Source organism: Choloepus didactylus, chromosome 11 (genome assembly GCF_015220235.1).
Source record: "Choloepus didactylus isolate mChoDid1 chromosome 11, mChoDid1.pri, whole genome shotgun sequence".
In the NCBI taxonomy this organism is placed as follows: domain Eukaryota; kingdom Metazoa; phylum Chordata; class Mammalia; order Pilosa; family Megalonychidae; genus Choloepus; species Choloepus didactylus.
Window position 1 is genome coordinate 3984424 of NC_051317.1, and position 26539 is coordinate 4010962.

Genomic DNA, 26539 nt, shown 5'->3' on the forward strand with positions numbered 1-26539 from the left:
TTGATGTTTTCTCCTTCTTTTTCCTCTGCTCTACCTGGAACTTTTACTCAGATGGATTTTCTGGCCTGTTACTCTATTTTTTTTTTTTCCTCTTATTTTCCACCCCACTGTATTTTTGCTGTTTTCGGAAGATTTCCTCAGTTTTATCTTCTTGTCTTTCCATGGAGTTTTCATTTCTTAGACTATCATATTTTAATTTCCAAAGACATGTATTTGTTCTCTGAAGGTTCCTTTTTATAAAATATAGCATACTGCTCTGATTTAATAATTGTGCAGCTTATCTTCTCTTTCTGAGGATATTAATGGCAGTTTCCCCTTTTTAAACATTTTTTATTGTGAAATATAACATTTGTACAGAAAAGTGATAAATTCAAAATACAATTTAACAGGTAGTTATAGAGCAAATTTCAAAGTATAGGATGGGTTAAAGTTCCAAATTTCAGTTATTTGCTTCTGGCTGTTCTAAGACACTAGAAACTAAAAAGAAGTATCTATATAATGAGTCAGTAGTCATAATCATTTGTTAAAATTCTAACTTCTCTGATACAACTCCTCCGTCTCATTTGATCATTTTCTCAGTGTTCAGGTATATTTGGGCAATGACCAGTGTAACTTCTTCATGTTGAAAAGGGGTGTCACATTATGGAGTAGGGGAATGTAACTCGTTGATGTTCTGGGACAGACTGGTACCTCTAAGTTTCAGGGCTTATCTGGCAAAGGAACAATCTGGAGGTCTTAAATTTCTGGAAAATATGACAGTTCACTTTTGATGCTTTCTTCTCCAAGCCTAAGCCCTGTTTCCTCCTACGTCCCCTTCTCCTATGTTGGCTTTCATCTCTATTTTTTATGTTAATGTCTTTCCTTGGATATCTGAAATCTCAGTTGTCTGCTCACATATAAGAGTGGGGGTCTGACACTCCCCTTTGTCTAGTTTATGGATGGATGAGTAGAAAAATAGGGGAAGGAAACAAACAAACAAACAGACAAAGGTACCCAGTGTTGTTTTTTACTTCAATTGCTCTTTTTCACTTTAATTATTATTCTTGTTATTTTTGTGTGTGTGCTAATGAAGGTGTCAGGGATTGATTTAGGTGATGAATGTACAACTATGTAATGGTACTGTGAACAATCGAATGTACGATTTGTTTGTTTTGTATGACTGCGTGGTATGTGAATATATCTCAATAAACTGAAGATTTAAAAATAAAATAAAATAAAAGTAATTTTAAGAAAAAAAAAAAAAGAGTGGGGGTCTGAAAAGCTGACTGGAGTGGAGTTTGCTGACTGTGGGTTGCATATAAAGGACATGATTTGACTGAGCTGTTTTATCCAGAAATCCCAATTAGTGTTTTTACATCTTTTCTCTGGAACCGGTTAGGTTCCATAGACTCTTCCAGTGTCCAGCCTGGAGGGTGATAACCTAGAAGCATTCTGGGAACCCAGTGGTGGATGAGGGCTTGGGTCTCAAAATCCTGTATGTCCATGTTGGCTTAATCCCCTTTTTTTCAGTCTGGTGCACCCGGCTTTGAACTTGCTATATCCTGTGGACCAGAGACTCTGTCTTACCCTCTCCAGAAAATAAACCGCAAGTCTTTTGCCAGTTTGGAGATGGGCAGTTGCCTGTATGTAGACTTGAGAATGGGATCTGGGGATCTAGCCACCTGTAATGAGGAGTCTGACTCCATTTTTTTGATGTTAGCTTGTTGACACCTTTTAAGACTCACTGTTCCCTCTTCTCCTTGTGCTCCAAATCTGGAATAGTTGATAGGAAAGTCTCGATGTTCCACCTTTGGGGCCCAGCAGGAGATCTGAACCACTCAGGCCTCTGGGGATGGTCCTCCAGTTCCCCCTACCCCAACCACAATAAAAGCCCAGGTCAGTCTCCTTGCTCTCTCAAGCCATTTTGTACCTGCTCCTAAGGCTTAACCTATTCTCCCCAGAGACCTCAATTACACAGGCAATAAACCTCTTCATACCCTCTGGGTGTGTGTGTGTGTCAGCATCCATCTCAACATCCTAACCAAACTCTGGGTGAGGCCCACTTGCCTCTGCAGGTGACTGAAACACTACCTCCCAAACAACTTTCCTCTGATTTTCTTTATCTGAGACCCTGCCCACTCTCCTCCCACTTTCAGAGACAGATGCCCTTTTGTGCATTTATGCCTTTAAAAAATCTCTCATCTGATATTTTATTAGTTTCAGGAGTAAGTGAAATTAGGTGGGTGGTTCAACTGGCATTTTAACTGCAGGGCTCCCAGTGATTTTATTTTTCAAATGGGAAATCAAGGCCTAGAGGGGAGAAGGAGCATGAGGAGGTCCCAAGGAACCCAGCTCCCCCGAGTCCTCACTCTTTAGAGCATGGAAGGACCCAAAGGTAGATAGTGGGAGGACCCAAAGGTAGGCCAAGACCGTTAGGATTTGACTGTCTTGATCTGATTAAATTAAGAGAATTGGTTTTGAGGTCAAGCAGACCTGGGTACAAAGGGCAGTTCTGCAACTTCTTACCAGTGTGACCTTGAGGAAGTCATTTCCCTTTTCTGGACCTTGGTTTTCTTATCTGTTAATTGGGAACAATAATGTCCAGCAGGATGGTGCTTGTATGGGGAGGGTACTCTAAACAGCTTATGCAGAGTGCCTAGCATGTGGCCCTGTGGGCATATAACAGTTGCACATGAAATGTTAGTTCCCTTCTCCTTCCCCACGGAGATTGTACCAGAGAGTTGACAACAAAGTCTCCATCCCCAGGACAGGGCTCTATCTATGGCCTGGCCCCACAGCTGCCAAGGCCAGGTGGCAGAGTCTTCACAAGCCCTGGCAGGTCATCTGACTTACAGGAGAAGCATGTGGTCTCACCAGTCTGTCACGCCAGAGAGCTCAACTTGGAAGGCAAACTGGGCTCATAAAACCCTAAGGAAGAGTCATCACGAGGCTTGGGTCACGCCCCTTTTAATTGGGATGCTTGGGCTAGGGGACTTGCCTCCACTATGCCCTCCCTAATCCTTGGCTGGCTTAGCTCTCAGAACTTGTTACCTGAGAGGACTCTAGTCCTTTCAGAAGGAAGATCTTTAATATTCAAAATGGTGGGGCCTTTGAATCTGGGGAGCTCTTGGGAGCAGCTGGGAGTCATAAAACAGGGCTGAGCAACTTCATGATTTATTTCCTACCTTTGATCGAGTATTTATTCTTAGTGGTTCTAGTGCTCTGCTGAAAAATCTTTGCCATTTATAAAGCCAATAAGTTAATAGTGATAGTTATTATTTGTTAAGAGTTTAAGATTGTGGCAAGTGCTGTTCTAAGTACTTTATATCTGTTAAGTAATTTAATCCCCATAACATTCCTTTGAGGTTGATACCACTATTGATCAATTTTATAGATGAAGAAAGTGAGGCACAGAAAAGTGGGGTTACATGGTAAGGTGCATACACAGGATTTTAATTCAGACACCTGGCTCCAGAGCCCACACTCTCAAAACAGTATACTCTTGGGGCTGGCCGCTACGAAGCTTGTTGCTACAAGGAGAGGCTAAACCTGCTTATAATTGTGCCTAAGAGTCTCCCCCCAGTGCCTCTTCGCTGCTCAGATGTGGCCCTCTCTCTCTCTCTAACTAAGCCACCGTGGTGGGTGATCTTGCTACCCTCACCCCTACATGGACCTGACTCCCAGGGGTGTAAATCTCCCTGGCAATGCAAGATATGACTCCCAGGGACGAATCTGGATCCGGCATCGTGGGATTGAGAATATCTTCTTGACCAGAAGGGGGATGCAACATGAAATGAAATAAAACTTCAGTGGCTAAGAGATTTCAAATGGAGTTAAGAGGTCACGCTGGTGGACATTCTTACACCTATACAGATAACACTTTTTAGGTTATAATATATTGGAATAGCTAGAAGTAAATACCTGAAACTACCAAACTCCAACCCAGTGGCCTTGACTCTTGAAGACCATTGTAAAACAATGTAGCTTACAAGGGGTGACAGTACGATTGTGAAAACCTTGTGGATCGTACTCCCTTTATCCAGTGTATGAATGGATGAGTAGAAAAATGGTGACAAAACCTAAATGAAAAATAGGGTGGGATGGGGGGGTGATTTGGGTGTTCATTTTTATTTTTTATTCTTATTCTGATTCTTTCTGGTGCAAGGAAAATATTCAAAATAGATTGGGGTGATGAATGCACAGCTATATGATCGTAGTGTGTACAGCTGATTGTACACATGGGTGATAGTGTGGTATGTGAATATATCTCAATAAAACTGAATTTTAAAAAAAAGAATGAATTTGTACAGAGCAAAAAAAAAATAGATAGGGGTGATGAATGCACAACTATAAGATGGTACTGTGAACAGCTGATTGTACACCATGGATGATTGTATGGTATGTGAATATATCAAATAAAACTGAATTTAAAAAAAAACAACAAAAAAAAAACATTATACTGATGTATTTCCTGGAAAAAGAGTATTTATTGATCCATTAATATGTTTTAAGGAAATTGTGATAGGTGTGTACATATAGACCAGTGGTTCTCAATGGGGGAGATTTTGATTCCAAGGGGACATGTGGCAACATCTGGAGACATTTTGGGTTGTCACATTTGGGGAAGGGGATTTCTCCTGGCATCTAATGGGTAGGGACCAGGGATGCTGCTAAACATCCTACAACACACAGGTCAGCCCCCACCCCAAAGAATGATTATATCCAAAATGTCAGTAAAGCCAAGTTGGAAAAACCCTGACATAGACTGTTGAGATGAAAGTACTATTAGCATTTCCATTTTAACAGAAGGACCCTGAGACTTAAAGAGGTGAAGTTCTTTTCTCAAGACCACATAGTTGGTGATTCTGGAATCAAGACTCCAACACACACCTTCTGACTTGAGAGTCCAAAGACTGTCACTGCCCCACCACAGTGCTTCTCTATGGGAATGCTTCATTCCTGCAGGGTTTGATTCTTTTTTTTCCCCTGACTTTTTATTTTGAAAAATTTACATCTACAGAAAATTTGGGAAAAAAAAAAAAAAGCATATTGATACATCCTTCCCGTAGATTCACCAGTTTTTAACATTTCCCTACATTTGTTCTCCAATCCCACGCCCATTCCCTCTCTTGGTAGGGTGCCTGTTTCATAGTATGCCCTCAAGGCACTCAATGAATGATTACTAGAAGTGGTGGTGAAAGACTAACTCACACCACACTCAAAGCTGTGAATGTGCTGGTCGGCATCTACTAATCGGTCTCACTCGGCTTAGTACCACAGTTTTGTTCTTTCCATTTCTCTTTTCTTTTCCCCCTGAACTTCTTTTGGAATTAAGTTGTAGACATGATGTTGCTTCACCCCCTAAACACTGAAGTAAATATCTCCTAAGAACTGGGACATTCTCCTGCATAGCCACGATGCCAATCATTGCACCCAAGAGAATTCTCCAATTACCATGAAACTGTCTTTTATGCCTAGTTCCCTCTCCAATCCAGGATCTAATCAAGGTACAAACAATTCATTTCATTGTTACGCCTTCTTAGGCTTTCTTCATCCAGAACAGTCTCTCCCAGCTCCCCCCCCTTTTTTTTTTTAGGAGTCCAGGCCAATTATCTTGTGGAATATGCTACATAATGGATTTGTCTGGTTGCTTCATCATGATTATATTCAAATTAAACTTTTGTCAAGAATCTTACACGCTGTTTTTATTGCTTTGCCTCAGATAGCACATGATGTCAGTTTATTTCATTATTGCTAAAGCTAATTTTACCAAGCATGTATGGTGGTGACCGCAGGTCTGGCCAATGTAAATACATTTTACCCTTTGAAAGAAATAAGTGATTTCTGGGGTGATACTTTGGATCCATGCAAATCCTCTATCCCCAATAACAGCAAAGTTTACTTTTATATACAGTGGTCTCTGGGTCACTTTGTTGGACTGTGGGAACTTATGCACTGTACCTCTTCGAGGCTAAGTTTTAATAGGGACAATACCTCTCCCTTGTAAGGATGAGGTGGTAAAATCCTCATGACAGTCTGTAGAACATTGTCTGACCCACAGAAATAGCTAATGAATATAATACTTTTCTATAGCCCCTGAGACACTGGGGGTTTTCCTACGTTGCCAAGGAAAAGGGCTGGGACAGTGAGCAACCCCTGTCCTGTTGGCAGTCTGAACTTCTCAAAGCGAGGGCTTCCCACAGGAGGAGTATCAGGTGATTCAACCAAGCTACAGCTACCCGGACACCATGGCCTGATGCTGGTCCCCTGGCCCTTGCTGAAAATGTGAGGGGAAGGTGGGGCAGACAGAACTGGGTTTGCATCTTATCCCTACTACTCACCAGCTCTAAGAACCTGGGCACAATATTGATCTTCTTGAAGCCTCAGCTTCCTTTTTTTTAAAGGCGGATAACAATAGTACTTGCCCCTAAAGAATTGTTATGGAGATGAACTAAAATAACATAATAGGAGCTTAGCACATTGCCTGGTGTGTAGTAAGCACTCAGTATACACAGGAAGGGATTGGTTACTAGAATAGTGGTAAAAGAAGAAAAGAACACAACATATTGGAAAAGGGAAGTGGGTCTAGTGCCAACTATTGATCTGGCACAATATTACCCTGGGAATATGGGACTGTAGCATGCCTGTTTTCATCCTACAGATACAAGGGTGAACAAGAGACAGGAAATATGACTGCACAAATAAAGAGGTGTACTGTGATACATGGTATGAAGAAAATAAACAGGTGCATGAGAGAGGCTAACGCTGGGGAAGGGAGGATGTTGGTAAGAGTTGTCAGAAGAATGTTTCTCAGGGATGACCTGAAGGATGAGACTTGAAGACTGGGAAGACAGCCATGCAGATGGATCGATAGGAAAGAACTCTAGGAAGAGAGAACAGCAAATACAGAGAGGCCCTGAAGTGGTAAAGAGCAGGGCATGCTAGAAGACCAGAATGGGGGATGGGGGATGGGGGTGGTTCTCAGTGTGTCTGGGGCCTCGTGAATGAGACCAACATGAGGCGGAAGTGGCAGGCAAAGGCTCAGGCACAATGGCCTGGGTAGGCCATGGAAAGAGCATTGGGAAGCCACTGAAGGGTTTTGAACCAGGTGCTCTGAGATGGTTGGCATTCTGAGATGACTGTTTTGGCTCTGTGTGGTAATGAATCACTACAGGACACAGGTAGGAGCAGAAAGCTCAATAGAGAGGATGATGGTTTAGAGGGGGAGTAAAGAGGAAAACGGGCAGGTTTGAGACGCATTGAGAAGCGATACTGGCAGGACTCAGTGTGGCCATTCCCTCCTCCCTTCGGAGGTGGTGGTGGTGGCGGCACTGCAGAGGGGAGGTACTCACAGCTGACCTGGGAGCCCAGCTTGTGCTCCCAGACGGCATGCAGCTGCTGGTACTCCTGCTGCGCAAGCTCCAGGCGCTGCTGCTTCACCTGGTAGATCTCCTTCTGGGCACTCAGAGCCTCCTGGGCCACCACCAGGTAGTCCTTCAGCATGTGTTCCTGCTCCCGCCGCCATTGTACCCGGGGATCCTCGATCTGAGTGGTTTCTGGAACAGACCCCAGAGACCTTACATTAGCACCTCACACATACCTGCTGGGTTGGTGGTCTATGAAATCCATTATCAAAAAGCAAAAAGCTTGATAAACAGAAAATCACAATATATGTGAATGGGTTAAAATCACTTATTCAACAACAGACTCTCTATTTGGATTAAGCAAAGAAGCAAAAAATAAACCATGATCCATTTCCGAGTCCCCAAATCAAGTTCTGCCCAAGAATAGCCAGGAGAAGGCCCAGATTTGAGTTGTAATCTTGGCAGAGAAGCTCAAGCATATTGACAGATGCTCAAGGTCATCTGTTTAGTGAAGAATAAAGGAAAGTAAAATAATGTTTCAGTATTATGTAGTCATTAAATATAATGAAGAAAAATTATTAAAAGGGAAAGATGCTTATGATATAATAAGTAAAAATGCAGAATGAAAAACTGCATAGATGATTTTGTTAAACAAATGAAAATAAATATGTACATCCTCAAAAATAATTGGGATGAAATTTAGCAAAATATCAACAGTAGTTATCTCTGGGTGGCAGGTTATTTTTTCTTCATTTTTTAAAAAAACTGTTAACTGTAGTAACATATATACAACTCAAAATTCCCCATTTTAACCACTTTCAAGTATATAATTCATTCACAATCTTCATGCTATCATCACCATATCCATTACTTCTACTTTTTCATCACCTCAAATAGGAATCCTGTACCCATAACAATAATTTCCCCTTTTCTCCCCTGTACCTGGCCCCTCATAACCTGTAATCTACTACCCGTCTCTATGAAATTCGGATATTTCAAATAAGCAAGAGCATACAATATTTATCTTTTTGTATCTGGCTTATTTCATTCAACATGATGTCTCCAAGGTTCATCTGTGTGGTAGCATGTATCAGAATAATTCTTTTTTGTTTTTTTTTTTCAAATTATAGACACGATGACCATATACAGTAATAATCAGAAGAAAAAAATAAAACTAGACATTTGAAAAGAGGCACCTAGCAGAATGTTTAACTAGGCTGAACTTAAATGTTTGGAAATGGACAGAGGTGACAGTAGCACGTTATTGTGAGACTAATTAACAGTGTTGAATGGTGTGTGAATGTGGTGGAAAGGAGACATTCGGAACCATGTATATCACCAGAAGGAAAGTTGGAGGTTAAAACATGGGAATGTATAACACAGTGAATCTTGTGGTGGACAATGTCCGTGATTAACTGTACAAATATAAGAAAGTTCCTTCATGAACTAGAACAAATGTATGACACTATTATAAGGAGTTAATACTAGAAGGGTGTATGGGGAAAATGCACCTATTGCAAACTATGAACTACAGTTGACAGTAATATTTTAATATTCTTTCATCAACAGTAACAAAAGTACTACACCAACACTATGGGTCAATATGGGGGAGGGGAATAAGGGGTATGGGAGGATTTGGGTTTTCTTTTTTATTTTTATTTCTTTTCTGGAGTAATGAAAATGTTCTAAAATTGATCATGGGGTTGTATGCACAACTATGTGATGATGCTGTGAGCCAGTGATTGTATACTTCAGATGGTTTGTAGGTGTGTGAATATATATCAATAAAACTGCATTTAAAAAAACAAACAAACAGTAAAGCAAAACAAAAAGAAAAAAAAAAAAGGCACCTGGCAGCTAAGCAGACACGGAAGAGGTCAAGGCAATGATGAAGATCAGTGCCCATGGACTGTCACCTCCTTGGTCACCTCCCAGTCAGGAGGTGGGATTAGAGGTGATTGACAAGCCAGAAGTTGCACAGTCATGGCCATGTGGTGAACCCAGCCAGCAGACAGATTTTCCTTAGCCCAAGTGTCTTATTAATTATGAATTGATTACTGGTATGTAAAGATAGGGGAAATTACACATTAAAATTTAATTACACATTAAAATCTTCATTTCTGGATTTTCTTGATCATCAGTATGGGGTCTGTTTCATTCATTTATGTCATGTGCCTAACCTCTGTGGACATTTGAGTTTGTGCTTCCTAACCTGGGACCTTTACCTCTAATTCCTCCTGAATAGGCCCAAATGAGCATATCCAAAGAAAGAAAGAAGAGCATGAGCCAAGTTCTCCATTTCTCATCTCAGCTATGCCAATAATCACTGTGTTACAATGGGTGGCCACATAACCTCTTTGAATCTAAAGGGAATCACCATCCCTGTGCCTCAGTTTCTAGGAACCTGTGAAGCACTTATTCCCAGGTAAAGTAAACAAATGATCTTGAAAGTTAAACCAAAACTATTGACTAAGGCCAAGTTTTGTGAATTGTCTATTAGTGGCATTTTTTCAATCTCTTCCTTCTCTCTTCTTCTGGGAAGGAAAATGAGGTCTGAAGATTGCCAGGAGTGTGGCCCAGGCATATATAGTTTTTTTTTCTTTTTTTTTTTTTTTTTTAATCATCATTTTATTGAGATATATTCACATACCACGCAGTCATACAAAACAAATTGTACTTTCGATTGTTTACAGTACCATTACATAGTTGTACATTCATCACCTAAATCAATCCCTGACACCTTCATTAGCACACACACAAAAATAACAAGAATAATAATTAGAGTGAAAAAGAGCAATTGAAGTAAAAAAGAACACTGGGTACCTTTGTCTGTTTGTTTGCTTCCCCTACTTTTCTACACATCCATCCATAAACTAGACAAAGTGGAGTTTGGTCCTTATGGCTTTCCCAATCCCATTGTCACCCCTCATAAGCTACATTTTTATACAATTGTCTTCGAGATTCATGGGTTCTGGGTTGTAGTTTGATAGTTCCAGGTATCCACCACCAGCTACCCCAATTCTTTAGAACCTAAAAAGGGTTGTCTAAAGTGTGCGTAAGAGTGCCCACCAGAGTGATCTCCCGGCTCGTTTTGGAATCTCTCTGCCACTGAAGCTTATTTCATTTCCTTTCACATCCCCCTTTTGGTCAAGAAGATGTTCTCCGTCCCACGATGCCGGGTCTACATTCCTCCCCGGGAGTCATATTCCACGTTGCCAGGGAGATTCACTTCCCTGGGTGTCTGATCCCACGTAGGGGGGAGGGCAGTGATTTCACCTTTCAAGTTGGCTTAGCCAGAGAGAGAGGGCCACATCTGAGCAACAAAGAGGCATTCAGGAGGAGACTCTTAGGCACAAATACAGGGAGGCCTAGCCTCTCCTTTGCAGCAACCGTCTTCCCAAGGGTAAAACTTATGGTAGAGGGCTCAACCCATCAAACCACCAGTCCCCTATGTCTGTGGTCATGTTAGCAACCATGGAGGTGGGGTAGGCAAATACCCCTGCATTCTCCACAGGCTCCTCAAGGGGGCACTACATCTTTTTTTTTTTTTTCCTTGTTTGTCTTTTTTCTTTTTTTTTTTTTTTTTTAAATTTCCCTTCTTTTTTAAATCAACTGTATGAAAAAAAAAAGTTAAAAAGAAAACAAACATACAATAAAAGAACATTTCAAAGAGACCATAACAAGGGAGTAAGAAAAAGACAACTAACCTAAGATAACTGCTTAACTTCCAACATGTTCCTACTTTACCCCAAGAAAGTTACATAATATAGCAACATTTCAGTGAACTTGTTCCTACTACATCCATCAGAAATTAACAGACCATAGTCATTTCTGGGCATCCCCAGAACATTAAATAGCTTATCTGTTCTTCTTGGATTATTGTTCCCCCTTCCTTAATTGCTCTCTACTGCTAGTTCCCCTACATTCTACATTATAAACCATTTGTTTTACATTTTTCAAAGTTCACATTAGTGGTAGCATATAATATTTCTCTTTTTGTGCCTGGCTTATTTCGCTCAGCATTATGTCTTCAAGGTTCATCCATGTTGTCATATGTTTCACCAGATCGTTCCTTCTTACTGCCGCGTAGTATTCCATCGTGTGTATATACCACATTTTATTTATCCACTCATCTGTTGAAGGACATTTGGGTTGTTTCCATCTCTTGGCAATTGTGAATAATGCTGCTATGAACATTGGCGTGCAGATATCTGTTCGTGTCACTGCTTTCCGATCTTCCGGGTATATACCGAGAAGTGCAAATCGCTGGATCGAATGGTAGCTCTATATCTAGTTTTCTAAGGAACTGCCAGACTGACTTCCAGAGTGGCTGAACCATTATACAGTCCCACCAACAATGAATAAGAGTTCCAATTTCTCCACATCCCCTCCAGCATTTGTAGTTTCCTGTTGTTTAATGGCAGCCATTCTAACCGGTGTTAGATGGTATCTCATTGTGGTCTTAATTTGCATCTCTCTAATAGCTAGTGAAGCTGAACATTTTTTCATGTGTTTCTTGGCCATTTGTATTTCCTCTTCAGAGAACTGTCTTTTCATATCTTTTGCCCATTTTATAATTGGGCTGTCTGTACTATTGTCATTGAGTTGTAGGATTTCTTTGTATATGCAAGATATCAGTCTTTTGTCAGATACATGGTTTCCAAAAATTTTTTCCCATTGAGTTGGCTGCCTCTTTACCTTTTTGAGAAATTCCTTTGAGGTGCAGAAACTTCTAAGCTTGAGGAGTTCCCATTTATCTATTTTCTCTTTTGTTGCTTGTGCTTTGGGTGTAAAGTCTAGGAAGTGGCCTCCTAATACAAGGTCTTGAAGATGTTTTCCTACATTATCTTCTAGGAGTTTTATGGTACTTTTTTTATATGAGATCTTTGGTCCATTTTGAGTTAATTTTTGTGTAGGGGGTGAGGTAGGGGTCCTCTTTCATTCTTTTGGATATGGATATCCAACTCTCCCAGCCCCATTTGTTGAAAAGACCATTATGGCTCAGTTCGGTGACTTTGGGGGCCTTATCAAAGATCAGTCGGCCATAGATCTGAGGGTCTATCTCTGAATTCTCAATTCGATTCCATTGATCTATATGTCTATCTTTGTGCCAGTACCATGCTGTTTTGGCAACTGTGGCTTTATAATAAGCTTCAAAGTCAGGGAGTGTAAGTCCTCCCACTTCGTTTTTCTTTTTAGAGTGTCTTTAGCAATTCGAGGCATCTTCCCTTTCCAAATAAATTTGATAACTAGCTTTTCCAAGTCTGCAAAGTAGGTTGTTGGAATTTTGATTGGGATTGCATTGAATCTGTAGATGAGTTTGGGTAGAATTGACATCTTAATGACATTTAGCCTTCCTATCCATGAACATGGAATATTTTCCATCTTTTAAGGTCCCCTTCTATTTCTTTTAGTAGAGTTATGTAGTTTTCTTTGTATAGGTCTTTTACATCTTTGGTTAAGTTTATTCCTAGGTACTTGATTTTTTTAGTTGCTATTGAAAATGGTATCTTTTTCTTGAGTGTCTCTTCAGTTTGTTCATTTCTAGCATATAGAAACATTACTGACTTATGTGTATTAATCTTGTATCCTGCTACTTTGCTAAATTTGTTTATTAGCTCTAGTAGGCGTATCGTCGATTTCTCAGGGTTTTCTAGATATAAGATCATATCATCTGCAAACAATGACAGTTTTACTTCTTCTTTTCCAATTTGGATGCCTTTTATTTCTTTGTCTTGCCGGATTGCCCTGGCTAGCACTTCCAGCACAATGTTGAATAACAGTGGTGACAGCGGGCATCCTTGTCTTGTTCCTGATCTTAGAGGGAAGGCTTTCAGTCTCTCACCATTGAGTACTATGCTGGCTGTGGGTTTTTCATATATGCTCTTTATCATGTTGAGGAAGTTTCCTTCAATTCCTACCTTTTGAAGTGTTTTTATCAAAAACGGATGTTGGATTTTGTCAAATGCTTTTTCAGCATCTATTGAGATGATCAATTGATTTTTCCCTTTCGAGTTTTTAATGTGTTGTAATACATTGATTGTTTTTCTTATGTTGAACCATCCTTGCATGCCTGGAATGAACCCCACTTGGTCATGGTGTATGATTTTTTTAATGTGTCTTTGGATTCGATTTGCAAGTATTTTGTTGAGGATTTTTGCATCTATATTCATTAGGGAGATTGGCCGGTAGTTTTCCTTTTTTGTAGCATCTTTGCCTGGTTTTGGTATTAGATTGATGTTAGCTTCATAAAATGAGTTAGGTAGTGTTCCATTTTTTTCAATGTTTTGAAAGAGTTTGAGTAAGATTGGTGTCAGTTCTTTCTGGAAAGTTTGGTAGAATTCCCCTGTGAAGCCATCTGGCCCTGGGCATTTATTTGTGGGAAGATTTTTGATGACTGATTGGATCTCTTTGCTTGTGATGGGTTGGTTGAGGTCTTCTATTTCTTCTCTGGTCAGTCTAGGTTGTTCATATGTTTCCAGGAAATTGTCCATTTCTTCTACATTATCCAGTTTGTTGCCATACAGTTGTTCATAATATCCTCTTATAATTTTTTAATTTCTTCAGGATCTGCAGTTATGTTACCTTTTTCATTCATTATTTTGTTTATATGGGTTTTCTCTCTTTTTGATTTTGTCAGTCTAGCTAGGGGCTTGTCAATCTTGTTGATCTTCTCAAAGAACCAACTTTTGGTGATATTTATCCTTTCTATTGTTTTTTTGTTCTCTATGTCATTTATTTCTGCTTTAATCCTTGTTATTTCTTTTCTTGTACTTGGTTTAGGATTGGTTTGCTGTTCATTTTCTAGCTTCTTCAGTTGATCCATTAGTTCTTTGATTTTGGCTCTTTCTTCCTTTTTAATATATGCGTTTAGTGCTATAAATTTCCCCCTTAGCACTGCTTTTGCTGCATCCCATAGGTTTTGGTATGTTGTGTTCTCATTTTCATTCGTCTCTATATATTTAGCAATTTCTCTTGCTATTTCTTCTTTAACCCACTGATTGTTTAGGAGTGTGTTGTTTAACCTCCAGGTATTTGTGAATTTTCTAAGTCTCTGATGGTTATTGACTTCTAATTGTATTCCATTGTGGTCAGAGAATGTGCTTTGAATAATTTCAATCTTCTTAAATTTATTGAGGCTTGTTTTATGTCCCAGCATATGATCTATTCTGGAGAAAGTTCCGTGAGCACTAGAAAAGTATGTGTATCCTGGTGATTTGGGATGTAATGTCCTGTAGATGTCTGTTAAATCTAATTCATTTATCAGATTGTTTAGGTTTTCAATTTCCTTATTGGTCTTCTGTCTGGTTGATCTATCTATAGGAGAGAGTGATGTGTTGAAGTCTCCCACAATTATTGTGGAAACATCAATTGCTTCCTTTAGTTTTGCCAATGTTTCTCTCATGTATTTTGTGGCACCTTGATTGGGTGCATAGACATTTACGATTGTTATTTCTTCTTGCTGAATTGCCCCTTTTATTAGTATGTAGTGGCCTTCTTTGTCTCTCAAAACATCCCTGCATTTGAAGTCTATTTTATCTGAGATTAATATTGCTACACCTGCATTCTTTTGGCTGTAGCTTGCATGAAATATTTTTTTCCATCCTTTCACTTTCAGTTTCTTTGTGTCCCTGTGTCTAAGATGAGTCTCTTGTATGCAACATATTGATGGTTCATTTTTTTTGATCCATTCTGCGAATCTATATCTTTTAATTGGGGAGTTTAATCCATTTACATTCAACGTTAAAACCGTGAAGGCATTTCTTGAATCGGCCATCTTATCCTTTGGATTATGTTTGCCATATTTTTCCCTCTGTCTGTTAATATCCTTTATTGTACCCATACCGAATCTCTTTAGTACTGAACCTTTCTCCAGGTCTCTCTGTCCTGTCTTTGTTTCTCTGTCTGTAGGGCTCCCTTTAGTATCTCCAGTAGGGCAGGTCTCTTGTTAGCAAATTCTCTCAGCATTTCTTTGTCTATGAAAAATTTAAGCTCTCCCTCAAATTTGAAGGAGAGCTTTGCTGGATAAAGTATTCTTGGCTGGAAATTCCTCTCACTCAGAATTTTAAATATATCGTGCCACTGCCTTCTTGCCTCCATGGTGGCTGCTGAGTAGTCACTACTTAGTCTTATGCTGTTTCCTTTGTATGTGGTGAATTGCTTTTCTCTTGCTGCTTTCAGAACTTGCTCCTTCTCTTCTATGTTTGACAGTGTGATCAGTATATGTCTCGGAGTGGGTTTTTTTGGATTTATTCTATTTGGAGTTCGCTGAGCATTTATGATTTGTGTATTTATGTTGTTTAGAAGATTTGGAAAGTTTTCCCCAACAATTTCTTTGAATACTCTTCCTAGACCTTTACCCTTTTCTTCCCCTTCTGGGACACCAATGAGTCTTATATTCGGACGTTTCATATTATCTATCATATCCCTGAGGTCCATTTCGAGTTTTTCAATTTTTTTCCCCATTCTTTCTTTTATGCTTTCATTTTCCATTCTGTCATCTTCCAGGTCACTGATTCGTTGTTCAACTTCCTCTAGTCTTGTACTATGAGTGTCCAGAATCTTTTTAATTTGGTCAACAGTTTCTTTAATTTCCATAAGATCATCCATTTTTTTATTTAGTCTTGCAATGTCTTCTTTATGCTCTTCTAGGGTCTTCTTGATTTCCTTCATATCCCGTACTATGGTCTCATTGTTCATCTTTAGTTCTTTGAGTAGCTGCTCTAGGTGGTGTGTCTCTTCTGGTCTTTTGATTTGGGTGCTTGGACTTGGGTTATCCATATCGTCTGGTTTTTTCATATGCTTTATAATTTTCTGTTGTTTTTGGCCTCGTGGCATTTGCTGAACTTGATAGGGTTCTTTTAGGGTTTGTAGACCAGTTGAAGTCCTTATCTCTAATTTATCAGATCTACAGCTTCGTGGAGTACACTTTCTCTAACTAACCAGCAGGTGGCGTCCACGAGCCACCTGTTCTCCACAAGCCAGATCTCCCCTGCTTAGCCTTTTTGGTGAGTGGGGGAGTGAGTCTTTGGGGCCCAATTGGTGTACCAAGCTTGCGTGTGTAGTTGGTGTTGCCTGCCCTGTACGTGGGGCGTGTTTCTGGGCAGTCGGGGAGGGGGGGTGGCCCTAACAATCAAATCTCCCTGATGATCCTAGAGTCCTAAAGCTGCTGCAACAGTCCAATCCTTCAGCTCAGTCCCGCCACAGCTTGTCTCTGCCAGTGACCCACAAGTCTTTGGTATTGGCGTATGGCTCCTGAGACTTGCAAGTGGGCCCCTCTTCCAGGCTGTGCACCCCGGGTCCTCTGTTGAGGGATGACTGTGCTATGTCACAGGTGAGTGCCGTCCCCCCAGGGCAGTTCTGGGCTGCTGGGCTGTGTTGGGAGGCTCCTAGTCTGCTCAAATGATGGCTGAATGGGGCTCTGTTAATTCACACTGCTCCCCCTTCCCAGCTCTGGGACATTCAGCTGAGGTTGCAGGGAAGGCTAATGTCCACGCCCAGTTTTGTGGTGTGTGCCTGTTATTTGAAGCACTTCCGTCACACTGGGTTGTCTGGGGCAGCTCTGGGCTATGGGGCTGGCGATGGGCAGGAGTGTTTCCTGTCCACCAGGATGGTGGCTGTGAGCGGACACCCCCTTTTCTTGGGAAGTTATGTTGTTTAGTGAATTTTCTCAGCCACTGGATTATTGCCTTTTGTCTCAGAGCTCTCTTAGTTCTGCTCTTGACTTGACGTGCCCAAATTTCAATTCTTTGAAGCTTTCTGTATTGAGCTTCTTAGAGTAATTGTTTTAGAAAAAGCAAAAAGGATTTAAAAAAAAAAAAACAAAAAAAAACAAACAAAAAAAAAAACGGCCCTCCTCAGAGATCTAATGGGTTATTGAAATGCTAATAGAGAAAGCAACCAGGGCCATTAAGGAAAGGTGCACAGGGCAGAGAGATCAGCTTTGCTTCGGGATTTGCATATGCGCCTCAAGGCCTGATCTCCGCCCTTCCCCTTTCTGTGTTCACCAGAACTCCAAAAATCCTTTGCTTTTATTTTGGAGTTTTTCGTGTTGTTTTTTTTCTATGCCTGTCTCCTCTCTGCTGGGCTGGCTGCTCTCAGAGTCTCTGGTGTCTGGTCTCAGTCTATCTATGGTTGGAGTTTGAATCAGTAGAATGAGTTTCCGATAAGAGCAGCCACTGCAGTTCTCCCTTCTCCTTCCCGGAGCTGACAGCCCCTCCTCCCCCGGGACTGAGCCTGGCAGGGAGGGGCGCGGGTCCCCTGGCCGCAAAAACTTACAGATTTCGCTGATCTCAGCAGTTCCACGTTTTCATGAGTGTTGTATGAAGTATGCCCAAAGACAGATTGCTCTGTGGTGTCCAGTCCACGCAGTTCCTGGCTTTTTACCTACTTTCCTGGAGGAGTAACTAAAACATGCAGCTCACCAGTCTGCCATCTTGCCCCGCCTGCATATATAGTTTTAAAAGCTTCCCCAGGTGACTCTGATGTGCAGACTTGGCTGAGATCCCCTGGCTGTCTATTAGAATAACCTGGGGAGCCTGTAAAAATCCCCATGCACAGACCTCACCCCTAGATCAATTAAAACAGAGTCGCTGAGTATGGGAACAAGGCAATGACAAAATTTGAAGCTCCCCAAATGATTCCAATGTGCCACCAAAGGTGAGAACCCTTGCTATAAGAGGTGGTGACCCAGGTGGGCTGAAGGGTCACTGAAGCTGACAGGTGTGAACCTGAACCCCAGGTGGGAAGGCCTGCCTGAGGACTGGCTGAAATGCTGAGGGCTGGCAGGTGCCCTGGGCCACACTGGGTGGATCCTCCCATGGTGCTCTGGGTTTAGTCTGGGAACAGAGCCCTTCCTCTGGCTGAGGCCTTGCTCCTCGGAATATAAAATTATGTGAAGGCCTTAAGTGAAGTCTTGGCCAAACCAGATGGCTTAGCCACCATTGTCATTGTCCCACGCTCCCCTTTGGGGTATAAACCAACAAAGACGGATGGACAAATAGACAAAACAACCCACCCCCCACCCCCCAACCCACACTATAATGCTGGTTCTCAGCATGGCTGCACATTGGAATTACCCCAGAGATTTCAATTTGATTGGTATGAAGATGATCTGGGCATCAATATTTTGTTTACAGATTTATTAAAGGCATGATTTAAATACAATCAAATGCAGCCATTTAAAGCATATAGTTCATTATGTTTTGAAGAAGGTATACTCCATAATCCACCACCCAAATCGATATGTAGAATATTTTCTTTACTCAAATGATCCTTCCTGCCCTTTACTACTCAATACCCTCCATTCCTGCCCGTTTTGCCTGTTTCAGAACTTCATTTAAATGCAATCATACAGTATTTACTGTTTCATGTCTGTCTTCTTTCACTCAGCATAAGGTTTTTGAGATGCATTTACGTTGCTGTACGAGTTGTCTGTTTTTTATAATTGCTGGATAATATTCTATTATATAAATATATCACAATTGGCTGTTTTTAAAAGGCAGTTTTATTGAGCTATATTCACATACCAGATAATTATCTGAAGTGTACAATCAGTGGTTAATGGTATCATCATATAGTTCTGCATTCATCACCACAATCAATTTTTGAACATTTTCATTACTCGGCACAATTCACTTTTAAATAAACCTTTAGGTTGTTTTCAGTTTTGATGATGAATAAAGCTGCTTCTAATGGGGCACTCATTTCCCCCTACCAACTATGTATTCATGCACACAATGGTAAAAACATATATATTAGGTGCTAGATATCTGTACAAGGAAAGAATTCAATCTAAAAAGGAGAACTGCAAATAATTAAAATTTTCTAGTTTTAAATCGTGTTATTCACAAAGCTCATGACCCTGGAATATTCTCATCTTAAACAACTTTCCCTATCAAATGAGTGTTTATGCCTAACATAAAGAATTAGTTATCACTTAAAATAGTATTTTGTCATTTTTACATCATTATTTGTTAGTGCTCTTAGTGTTGAAAACTAATTAAATCTGCTTTCAGGACACTCATTTTTCTCCAGTGATCACGGATCTTTCTCCAGAAGGGACCATAAGCTGGGACATAAAACAAGCCTGAAGAAATTAAAAAAAAAAAAAAAAAAAAAAAAAATTTGAATATACTCAAAGCACATTTTCCAACCACAATGGAATACAAATAGAAGTCAATAATTTTTGAACTGTAACTCCACTATTTACCTCCTACATGATATAAAATACACAAACTCTAATGACAAATCAGTGGTTTTGAACTCAATGTAAAATATGTAATTTTGGACAACTATATAAAGGTGGGGGAATGGAGGAGTATAGGAACATAGTTTATGTGTCCTATTGAAGTGAAGGTGGTATCAAAGAAAAACAAGATTGATATGGATTTAAGAGGTTAATTTTAAGCCCCACAGTAAACACAAAGAAATTATCAGAGAATATAACGATAGAGATGAAAAGTTGAGTTTGGGTTAAGAGAAATGGGGGAAGGGGCAATGGGGAGTTAAGAAATGAGTGTAGGGTTGCTGTTGGAGGTGAAGGGAAATTTCTAGTAATGGATGGTGGGAAAGAACATTACAACATTCTAAATGTGATTAATCCCACTAATGGAAGGCTAGGGAGGGAGTGGAATGGGAAGATTTAGGCTGTATATCTGTTTCCACAATTGAAAAAAAAAAAAAAAAAGAGTCTAAATAGATGACAGTTGAATGCCAAGGATGAACTTGGATGGGATTGGAGGATAGAGGACAGGTGGCTCAAAGGGACACAGTTGAGACATAGGGAAAAGGAAATATAGAATGTAAGCTTCGTATCATTGTTGACTCTCTTGTACTTCTTAGCTGTGCTTAATGGGATTGCACAAAAGAATGTTCTTGTTCATGGGAAGTGTATATGTGAATTATAGTGTATGTTCAAAGATGTGTGCAGCTAGCTCTCATATGTTCAGAAGACAGAGCAATAGATGATGGATGACAGATAGGGGGGGAGGGAAAGAAATAGCGATGTGACAGCATGTTAAAGTTGGTGGATTGAGCTATCGGGGGAGGGGGGTCAGGGTATGATGGAATTCTGTGTATGGGGTTAGTATTGTTTTTGCACCTGTGCCTATAACTTTGAATTTATTAAAAAAAAAAAAAAAAACAGCATGTAAAGCAAAAAAAAAAAAAAAAAAAAAAAAATCTGCCTTCAGCATTTTGTTGCTGAGTTTTGGAACACCTTCTTTAGAATGCTCTAACAGCTTAATGGTCTCGTCAGAGTTTTCGGTATTTCTAAGTAGAATCCCTAATCTTCTCTTAATTTTCTTCTGATCTTCAAGAGCACAGCCAGTTACTATGGATTGAAATTTCTGGTCAATGGGCCCAGGTGGTACCTCAGATGAACACGCACTGTACAGCAACATTAAATGACTCTTGGCATTTCCCAGATCACCCAGAAACTTAATGACCACCTCATTGTTAATCCCAGTGGCATGCTTTAGAGATTGTTGCTGATGGGGGTTTCCAGTTGTTTCGACTAAAACTTAAATGGTAAGAGTTCATCCCATCAAATGATTTGCAGTTAGGCTTAATTCTTCTCTTTCTCCATCACTGATCTGCCCCATGTCCTGGCTATTCTGGATACCGTGGATCATTTCCAGGAGGATTTCTTTCTCCTGATCAGCAGCAGTTGCTGCTTCTCTCAAAGCTTCCTCCCTGAGCTCCAGCTGGCCCAGGCTCTCCAGCAGGTGGCTGGAGTGGTTGGCCATGGAGGAGAAGCATGGCTTACTTTTTCCGTTTCTTAATAGTGGCTTATGAAGAACAGAGTTCTTGAATTTGATGAAGCCCAGTGTGCTAGTTTGGATATATTATGTCCCACCAAAAGCCATATTTTTTACTTCAATCTTGTGGGGTAGATATATTAGTGTTAATTAGGTTGGAATCCTTTGAGTGTTTCCACATTGATGTGACTCAGTCAACTGTGGGTGAAACATCTGATTAAATTATTTCCATGGAGATATGGACACTGCTCATTCAGGGTGGGTCTTGATTTAATCACTGAAGTCCTATGAAAGAGCTCACAAACAGAAGGACCTCAGAGCGGCTGAGAGAGACATTTTGGAGATGGCCACTAAAAGCAGACTTTTGCTGACACTTTGGAGATGGTAGCCCAGTGTCTGCTCCGGAGAAGCTGAGAGAGGACAAAATGCCCCAAGAGCAACATTTTGAAGAATGTACAGGAGCTGAGAGAGGAGTGGAACACAACCTGGGATTAGCAGATGCCAGCCATGTGCCTTCCCAGCTAACAGAGGTTTTCCAGAGGCTATTGGCCTTCCTTCAGTGGAGCTATATTCGTGTTGATGCCTTAATTTGGACATCTTCATGGTCTTAAGACTGTCACTTTGTAACCAAATAAACCCCCTTTATAAAGGCCAATCCATTTCTGGTATTCTGCATAACAGCAGCATTAGCAAACCAGGATACCCAGTTTATCAATTTTTTCTTTTTCTTTTCTTCTGTCCTGGCAGAAACATCTTTGCCTACCCTAAAATCCTGAAGATTTTCTTCTAGACGTTTTATAGTTGTAGCTTCCACTTTTAGGTTTATGGTGCATTTTGAGTTCATTTTTGCATATAATGAGAGGTAGGGGTGAGAGTGGAGGACTTTTTTTCCTACACGGATACCAGTTGTACCAGCAACATTTTTTGAGAAGACTATCCTTTGGAGGATTGAGCTTTTTAAAAATCTCCCCCCCATGGCTGGTGGCTCGGAAGTACTGTGTTAAAGTCAGCCACACACTGTGGGGTCAGCCACTGCCTGGCCTTTCTGCAGACACTAATGACCCTTTGTCAAGACCATCTCGCCAAAACAGATCATTTTACACCTGGGCAGGATCCTACAGGTCACCTTGGCCAACGGTTTTAGTTTTCATTTTTATTAAAGTTACTCACCGGCCCCAGTATATTAGTTCAGCATATTACAAAGTTTGCTGCATAAAACATCACCACCCTATTCCCTTCTCTCTTGTGGGCTCCCTTCCTTAAGGGCAACTTCTTTCAACATTTTTAGCTGATTTAGCACAGACATGGTTGAGAACCACTTCTCACTACCCCAATCTCCCGCCCCCTCACCCCTCCCATATAATCTAAACTTCTGTCTACAAATACTTTCCACACACATTCTCCATTCAGCTTAGAGGTTCACCACACTTACACGCTCTGTAGACATTCCACACCCCACCTCCTATAAAATGCCACACACCCGCTTTCCACACACCCATCCACCTGGTACAATACTGTATTTTCCAGGAGTTTTAACAACAACAAAAGCAATTGTCTTAAAAACAGCCAAACATCTTGAAAACATTCAACTTTGCCACTGTGAAAAGGTATGCTAATTAAAAACAATGAAGTAACATTTTAGATCTAGAAATATAGCAAAAATGAAAAGAAATGGAAATAGCCCCAATTGTTGAGCCTGTGGGGAAAATGGTACATTTATTACTTGTGGCAATAGAAACTGATAGATCCTTTGGAAATGCTCAATAGAGACTGATAGAACCCTTTGGAAATACTCACTGAGGAATATGTACCTCAAATCTTAAAAGTATTAAAACCCTTTGACTTAATAACCCTATGTATCTTCAAGAAATTATCATAAAGAAAAAACCCTGATATGCCTAAAGATTTTATCTATAGTGTCATTTATTCCAAAATATGGAAATAACCCCAAAAGGTCAACAACAGGGACATTGTGATACATTCATCTTATGTGTTAAGATGATTGGTACTTCCATTTGATATACTAAAAATGACAATTAAGAAGACTATGTAGCACCCCTTCAAATATTCACGATATATTATTCAGAGAAAGCAAAACTTATAATTTGATCAATGACAAAAACCATATAATCATGATGTACGTAAAGTATCTTATATAGAGATAACGATATTCGTAATAATGAAAAGTTATGTTTTGGAAAGAATTATCTATATTTTTGGTGTTTCCACCAAATTCTTCCTTTCCATTTTCTTTCACACTCATGCCAGGCAGGCTTTTGCCCCGGCCCCTTTAAAGCTGCACTCCAAAGCCAGCATCATCCATGTTGCTATATCTACTGGTCAATTCTCAGTCCTCATCCCATTTGACCTGTCAGAAGCATTTCACACAGTTGGTAACTCCTTGAAATGCTTCCTTCATGTAGTTTCCAAGACACTCCTGGTTTTCCTACCACCTTTCTGGTTACTCCTTTTCAGGATCCTTTCTGCCTTTTCCTCTTCTCGCCACCCTCTTACTGTCTGAAGATGCAATGGCTCACTATTCCTTGGTCCTCTTTCTTCCGTCTTTATCTGTTTCTTTGGTGATCTCACTCAGCTTCATGTCTTTAAATCCTATCTATATGTCAACAACAACCAAATACATATCTTTAGCCCGGATTGCTTTCCCAAACACTGGACTCCTGTTATCAGGCTGCCCGGCAACATCTCTCTCATCTCAAACTCAACTTGTCCAAATGACCTTTTGCTTTTCCATCTCAGACCCAGTCTTCCTACAGTTTCCTCCATGTCAATCAATGGCAACTCCTTCCTTCTACTTACTCTGGACAAAAAGGGTCATTCTTTCCTCTTTGTTTCATACCTCCCATGCAATCCATCAAGAAAATCATGCTGGCTCTATCTTGAAAATACATCCAGCATCTAAACACTTCTCATCACCTCCCCATATGATCCATTTCTGGCATCAGCCCTTCAAAAACAAACTTGTGCCACTGTCTGCTACTCCTTCCTTCCTTCTACTTCTCCAGCAACTCCCAGCAGCACCTTAGAATCCCACTCCTGCCATCAGTTTTTAATTAGGGGGATACACTCAGCAATTAGACACAGGAAAGGACTGATTAGGGTTCCTGTACATCAGTGTTTAAGCCAGCATCCTATGCAGCCATCCAAGCATGAAACTCACTCCCCATACACACTCAATTAGGCATATTTACTTCTCATTAACCAATAAGCAATCATGAGTGCTAATAAAAACCTTTGTTACCCCCAACAATGCAATTAATGCCATTAGCTGTCTCTCAGAAACTCCTCTACAATTTAGTGCCAACAACAGTCACTCATCCAGCCACTGAGTCATGCATTCGTGCACGTATGCCCTTTCCATTTAGCAGAGCTAAGTGCACACCTACTATGTGCCTTGCTTGATAAAGGCCTTGGAGTTGAGAAGTGAATTAGACACAGTCACTGCTCAAGAAGTATTTGCAACAACAGGTAAGCAGTTGTAATGCAGAGTGACAAGGGGCACCACAGAGGAGGGTGGTTGCTCCTGAATCCCAGGGGAGGAAATGGTCAGAGGACCACAACTCTGTTCCCCAGGAGCAGTCCAAAGCCCAGGGGTGATGGTTAAGTTCAGGTGTCAACTTGGCCTGGGTATGGTATCCAGCTGTTTGGTCAAGCCAGCACTGGCCTGTTTGTTATTATGAGGGCATTTTGTGGATTTAAATCATTAGTGAGATGATTGCATCTATGGCTGATTGCATCTACAATCAACAAAGGAGACTGCCTTCAGCAATGAGAGAAGTCTCATTCAATCAGGTGAAGGCCTTAGATGGAGAACTGATGATTTCAGCCATCAGAAAGAAGAATTTCCATCTGTACTTCAGCCAGCCAGCTTCTCCTGGGGAATTCATAGAAAACTTTCATCAGAGTTCCCAGCTTGCAGCCTGCTCTACAGAATCCAGACTCACCAATCTCCACGGTCACATGAGTCAATTCCTACAATAAATCTCTTACTATTCACATACATACACACACATCTATCCTGTCAGTTCTGTTAATCTAGAGAAACCTAATACATCAGCTCTGCCATGTTTTAGCGCTGAGTCTTGGGCAGGCAGTTACTACCTCTAAATCCCATTTATGAGATGGGGAGAGTCATCCTAATACCCTCCAGGGTAGCTGGGACAATGGAATGAGATAATGCTTATCACATACCCATAGCACGGCACATGGCCCAGTGTGTGTGCTCAGGGAAGAGGAGCTATTAGGATTCCAGGCCCTCTTCTCAGTCTGCAGCCTGTGCCAGGCTCCTCCCATTCTATTCCCTTCTTCTCTCACCTGAGAGGATAAAGGGACTCCCACAGTTCAAAAGATGAGTGTGAGACAGAAAAAAAAAATCCTCTTTCCTCTGTAGACATGGACAAATGGGGCAAGAAATTTCAGAGGACAGGAATAGCCTTGACCACAAGTGCACATTGGGTGTGTAAACTCTTCGCAGATGGTGGGCGGGGCTGTTCCCTGGTTTCCTCCACCAGTTCCAGAGACAGAGATCCTAAGAATCTGCATTCTGGATCAGGATACACGGATCACAGATACAGAGTGAGGGGGGCGGGGGCTGAGTGACACGATGAGCCAGAAACACACACACTCCTCCCAACCCCTCCACACTGTGGACACAGATGCGTAACCGCTGCTGGGGGCTTGCTGGGGCTCTGGCTGCTCCTACAATAAACTGGCAGTGACAATGATGGTGGCAAATCTGCCTTTTATTAATTAAAAAAAAAGCTATACACACAGATATATGTATATATATAAAGAATACATGCATTTATAAACACACATGATTGGGAAATCTCTGGAATCATACACAAGAAATTGTTAGCAGCGGTTGCCTCTGTGAAACTGGGAGTTGGGCTGTGGAGAGGAGGAATTGTAGATTCTATTTAAAACCCTTCTGATCTGTTATTTTTATATAAGCTTATATTTTATAGCAATATCTATATCCACATCTCTTTCTAATTCTATATAAAACAAAATACAATCTGAGGCTTCGAGAGCCTCTGGGGTAGTTCTCCCAGACTCAGGGGGTGGGTGTGGAGGTGGAGGGGTGGGAAGGAGGAGGTGGTGGAGGAAGGGAGGACTGCCAGGAACTTACTGGTATTGTGGTCTATGAAGTAATCTCCAACCTGTGGGTCATACGCCTCTTCCCATCCTAGCGGTAGCTCATCACTAATGCAGTCGGCAAAGGTGAGCGGTTTGGTGTACCTGGCAAGGGAGAGGAGAAACAGATTCCATCAGCCCAGTCCCCCAGACCCTGCAACTCGCTGCATGTCCCTTACTGCCACCCTGCTCCTCTGTGCTAGCATGACAGATCCAGAAGCTTTACACTGTAACTCGAGCTCACCATCCCCACTGTTCAGGGGAAGGCCAATGGATGGCGGC

The 26539-nt window shown here is 41.0% G+C and overlaps 1 protein-coding gene and 1 pseudogene across 2 annotated transcripts in view; both read right to left on the reverse strand.

Annotated features, from left to right (window-relative positions):
• WWC1 (WW and C2 domain containing 1) overlaps window positions 1–26539 on the reverse strand; it is a 164137-nt gene that overhangs the window by 60967 nt on the left and 76631 nt on the right. The window contains exons 2-3 of one of the 2 annotated variants that reach the window (XM_037799533.1): window positions 26253–26362; window positions 7332–7535 (exon numbers count right to left, since the gene is read on the reverse strand). In XM_037799533.1, the coding sequence (XP_037655461.1) occupies window positions 7332–7535; window positions 26253–26362 (314 nt within the window). Of the gene's footprint in view, window positions 1–7331; window positions 7536–26252; window positions 26363–26539 lie in introns of those variants that run through there. The other variant, XM_037799534.1, reaches the window with a different exon arrangement.
• On the reverse strand, window positions 20529–21192 carry LOC119506479 (annotated as a pseudogene).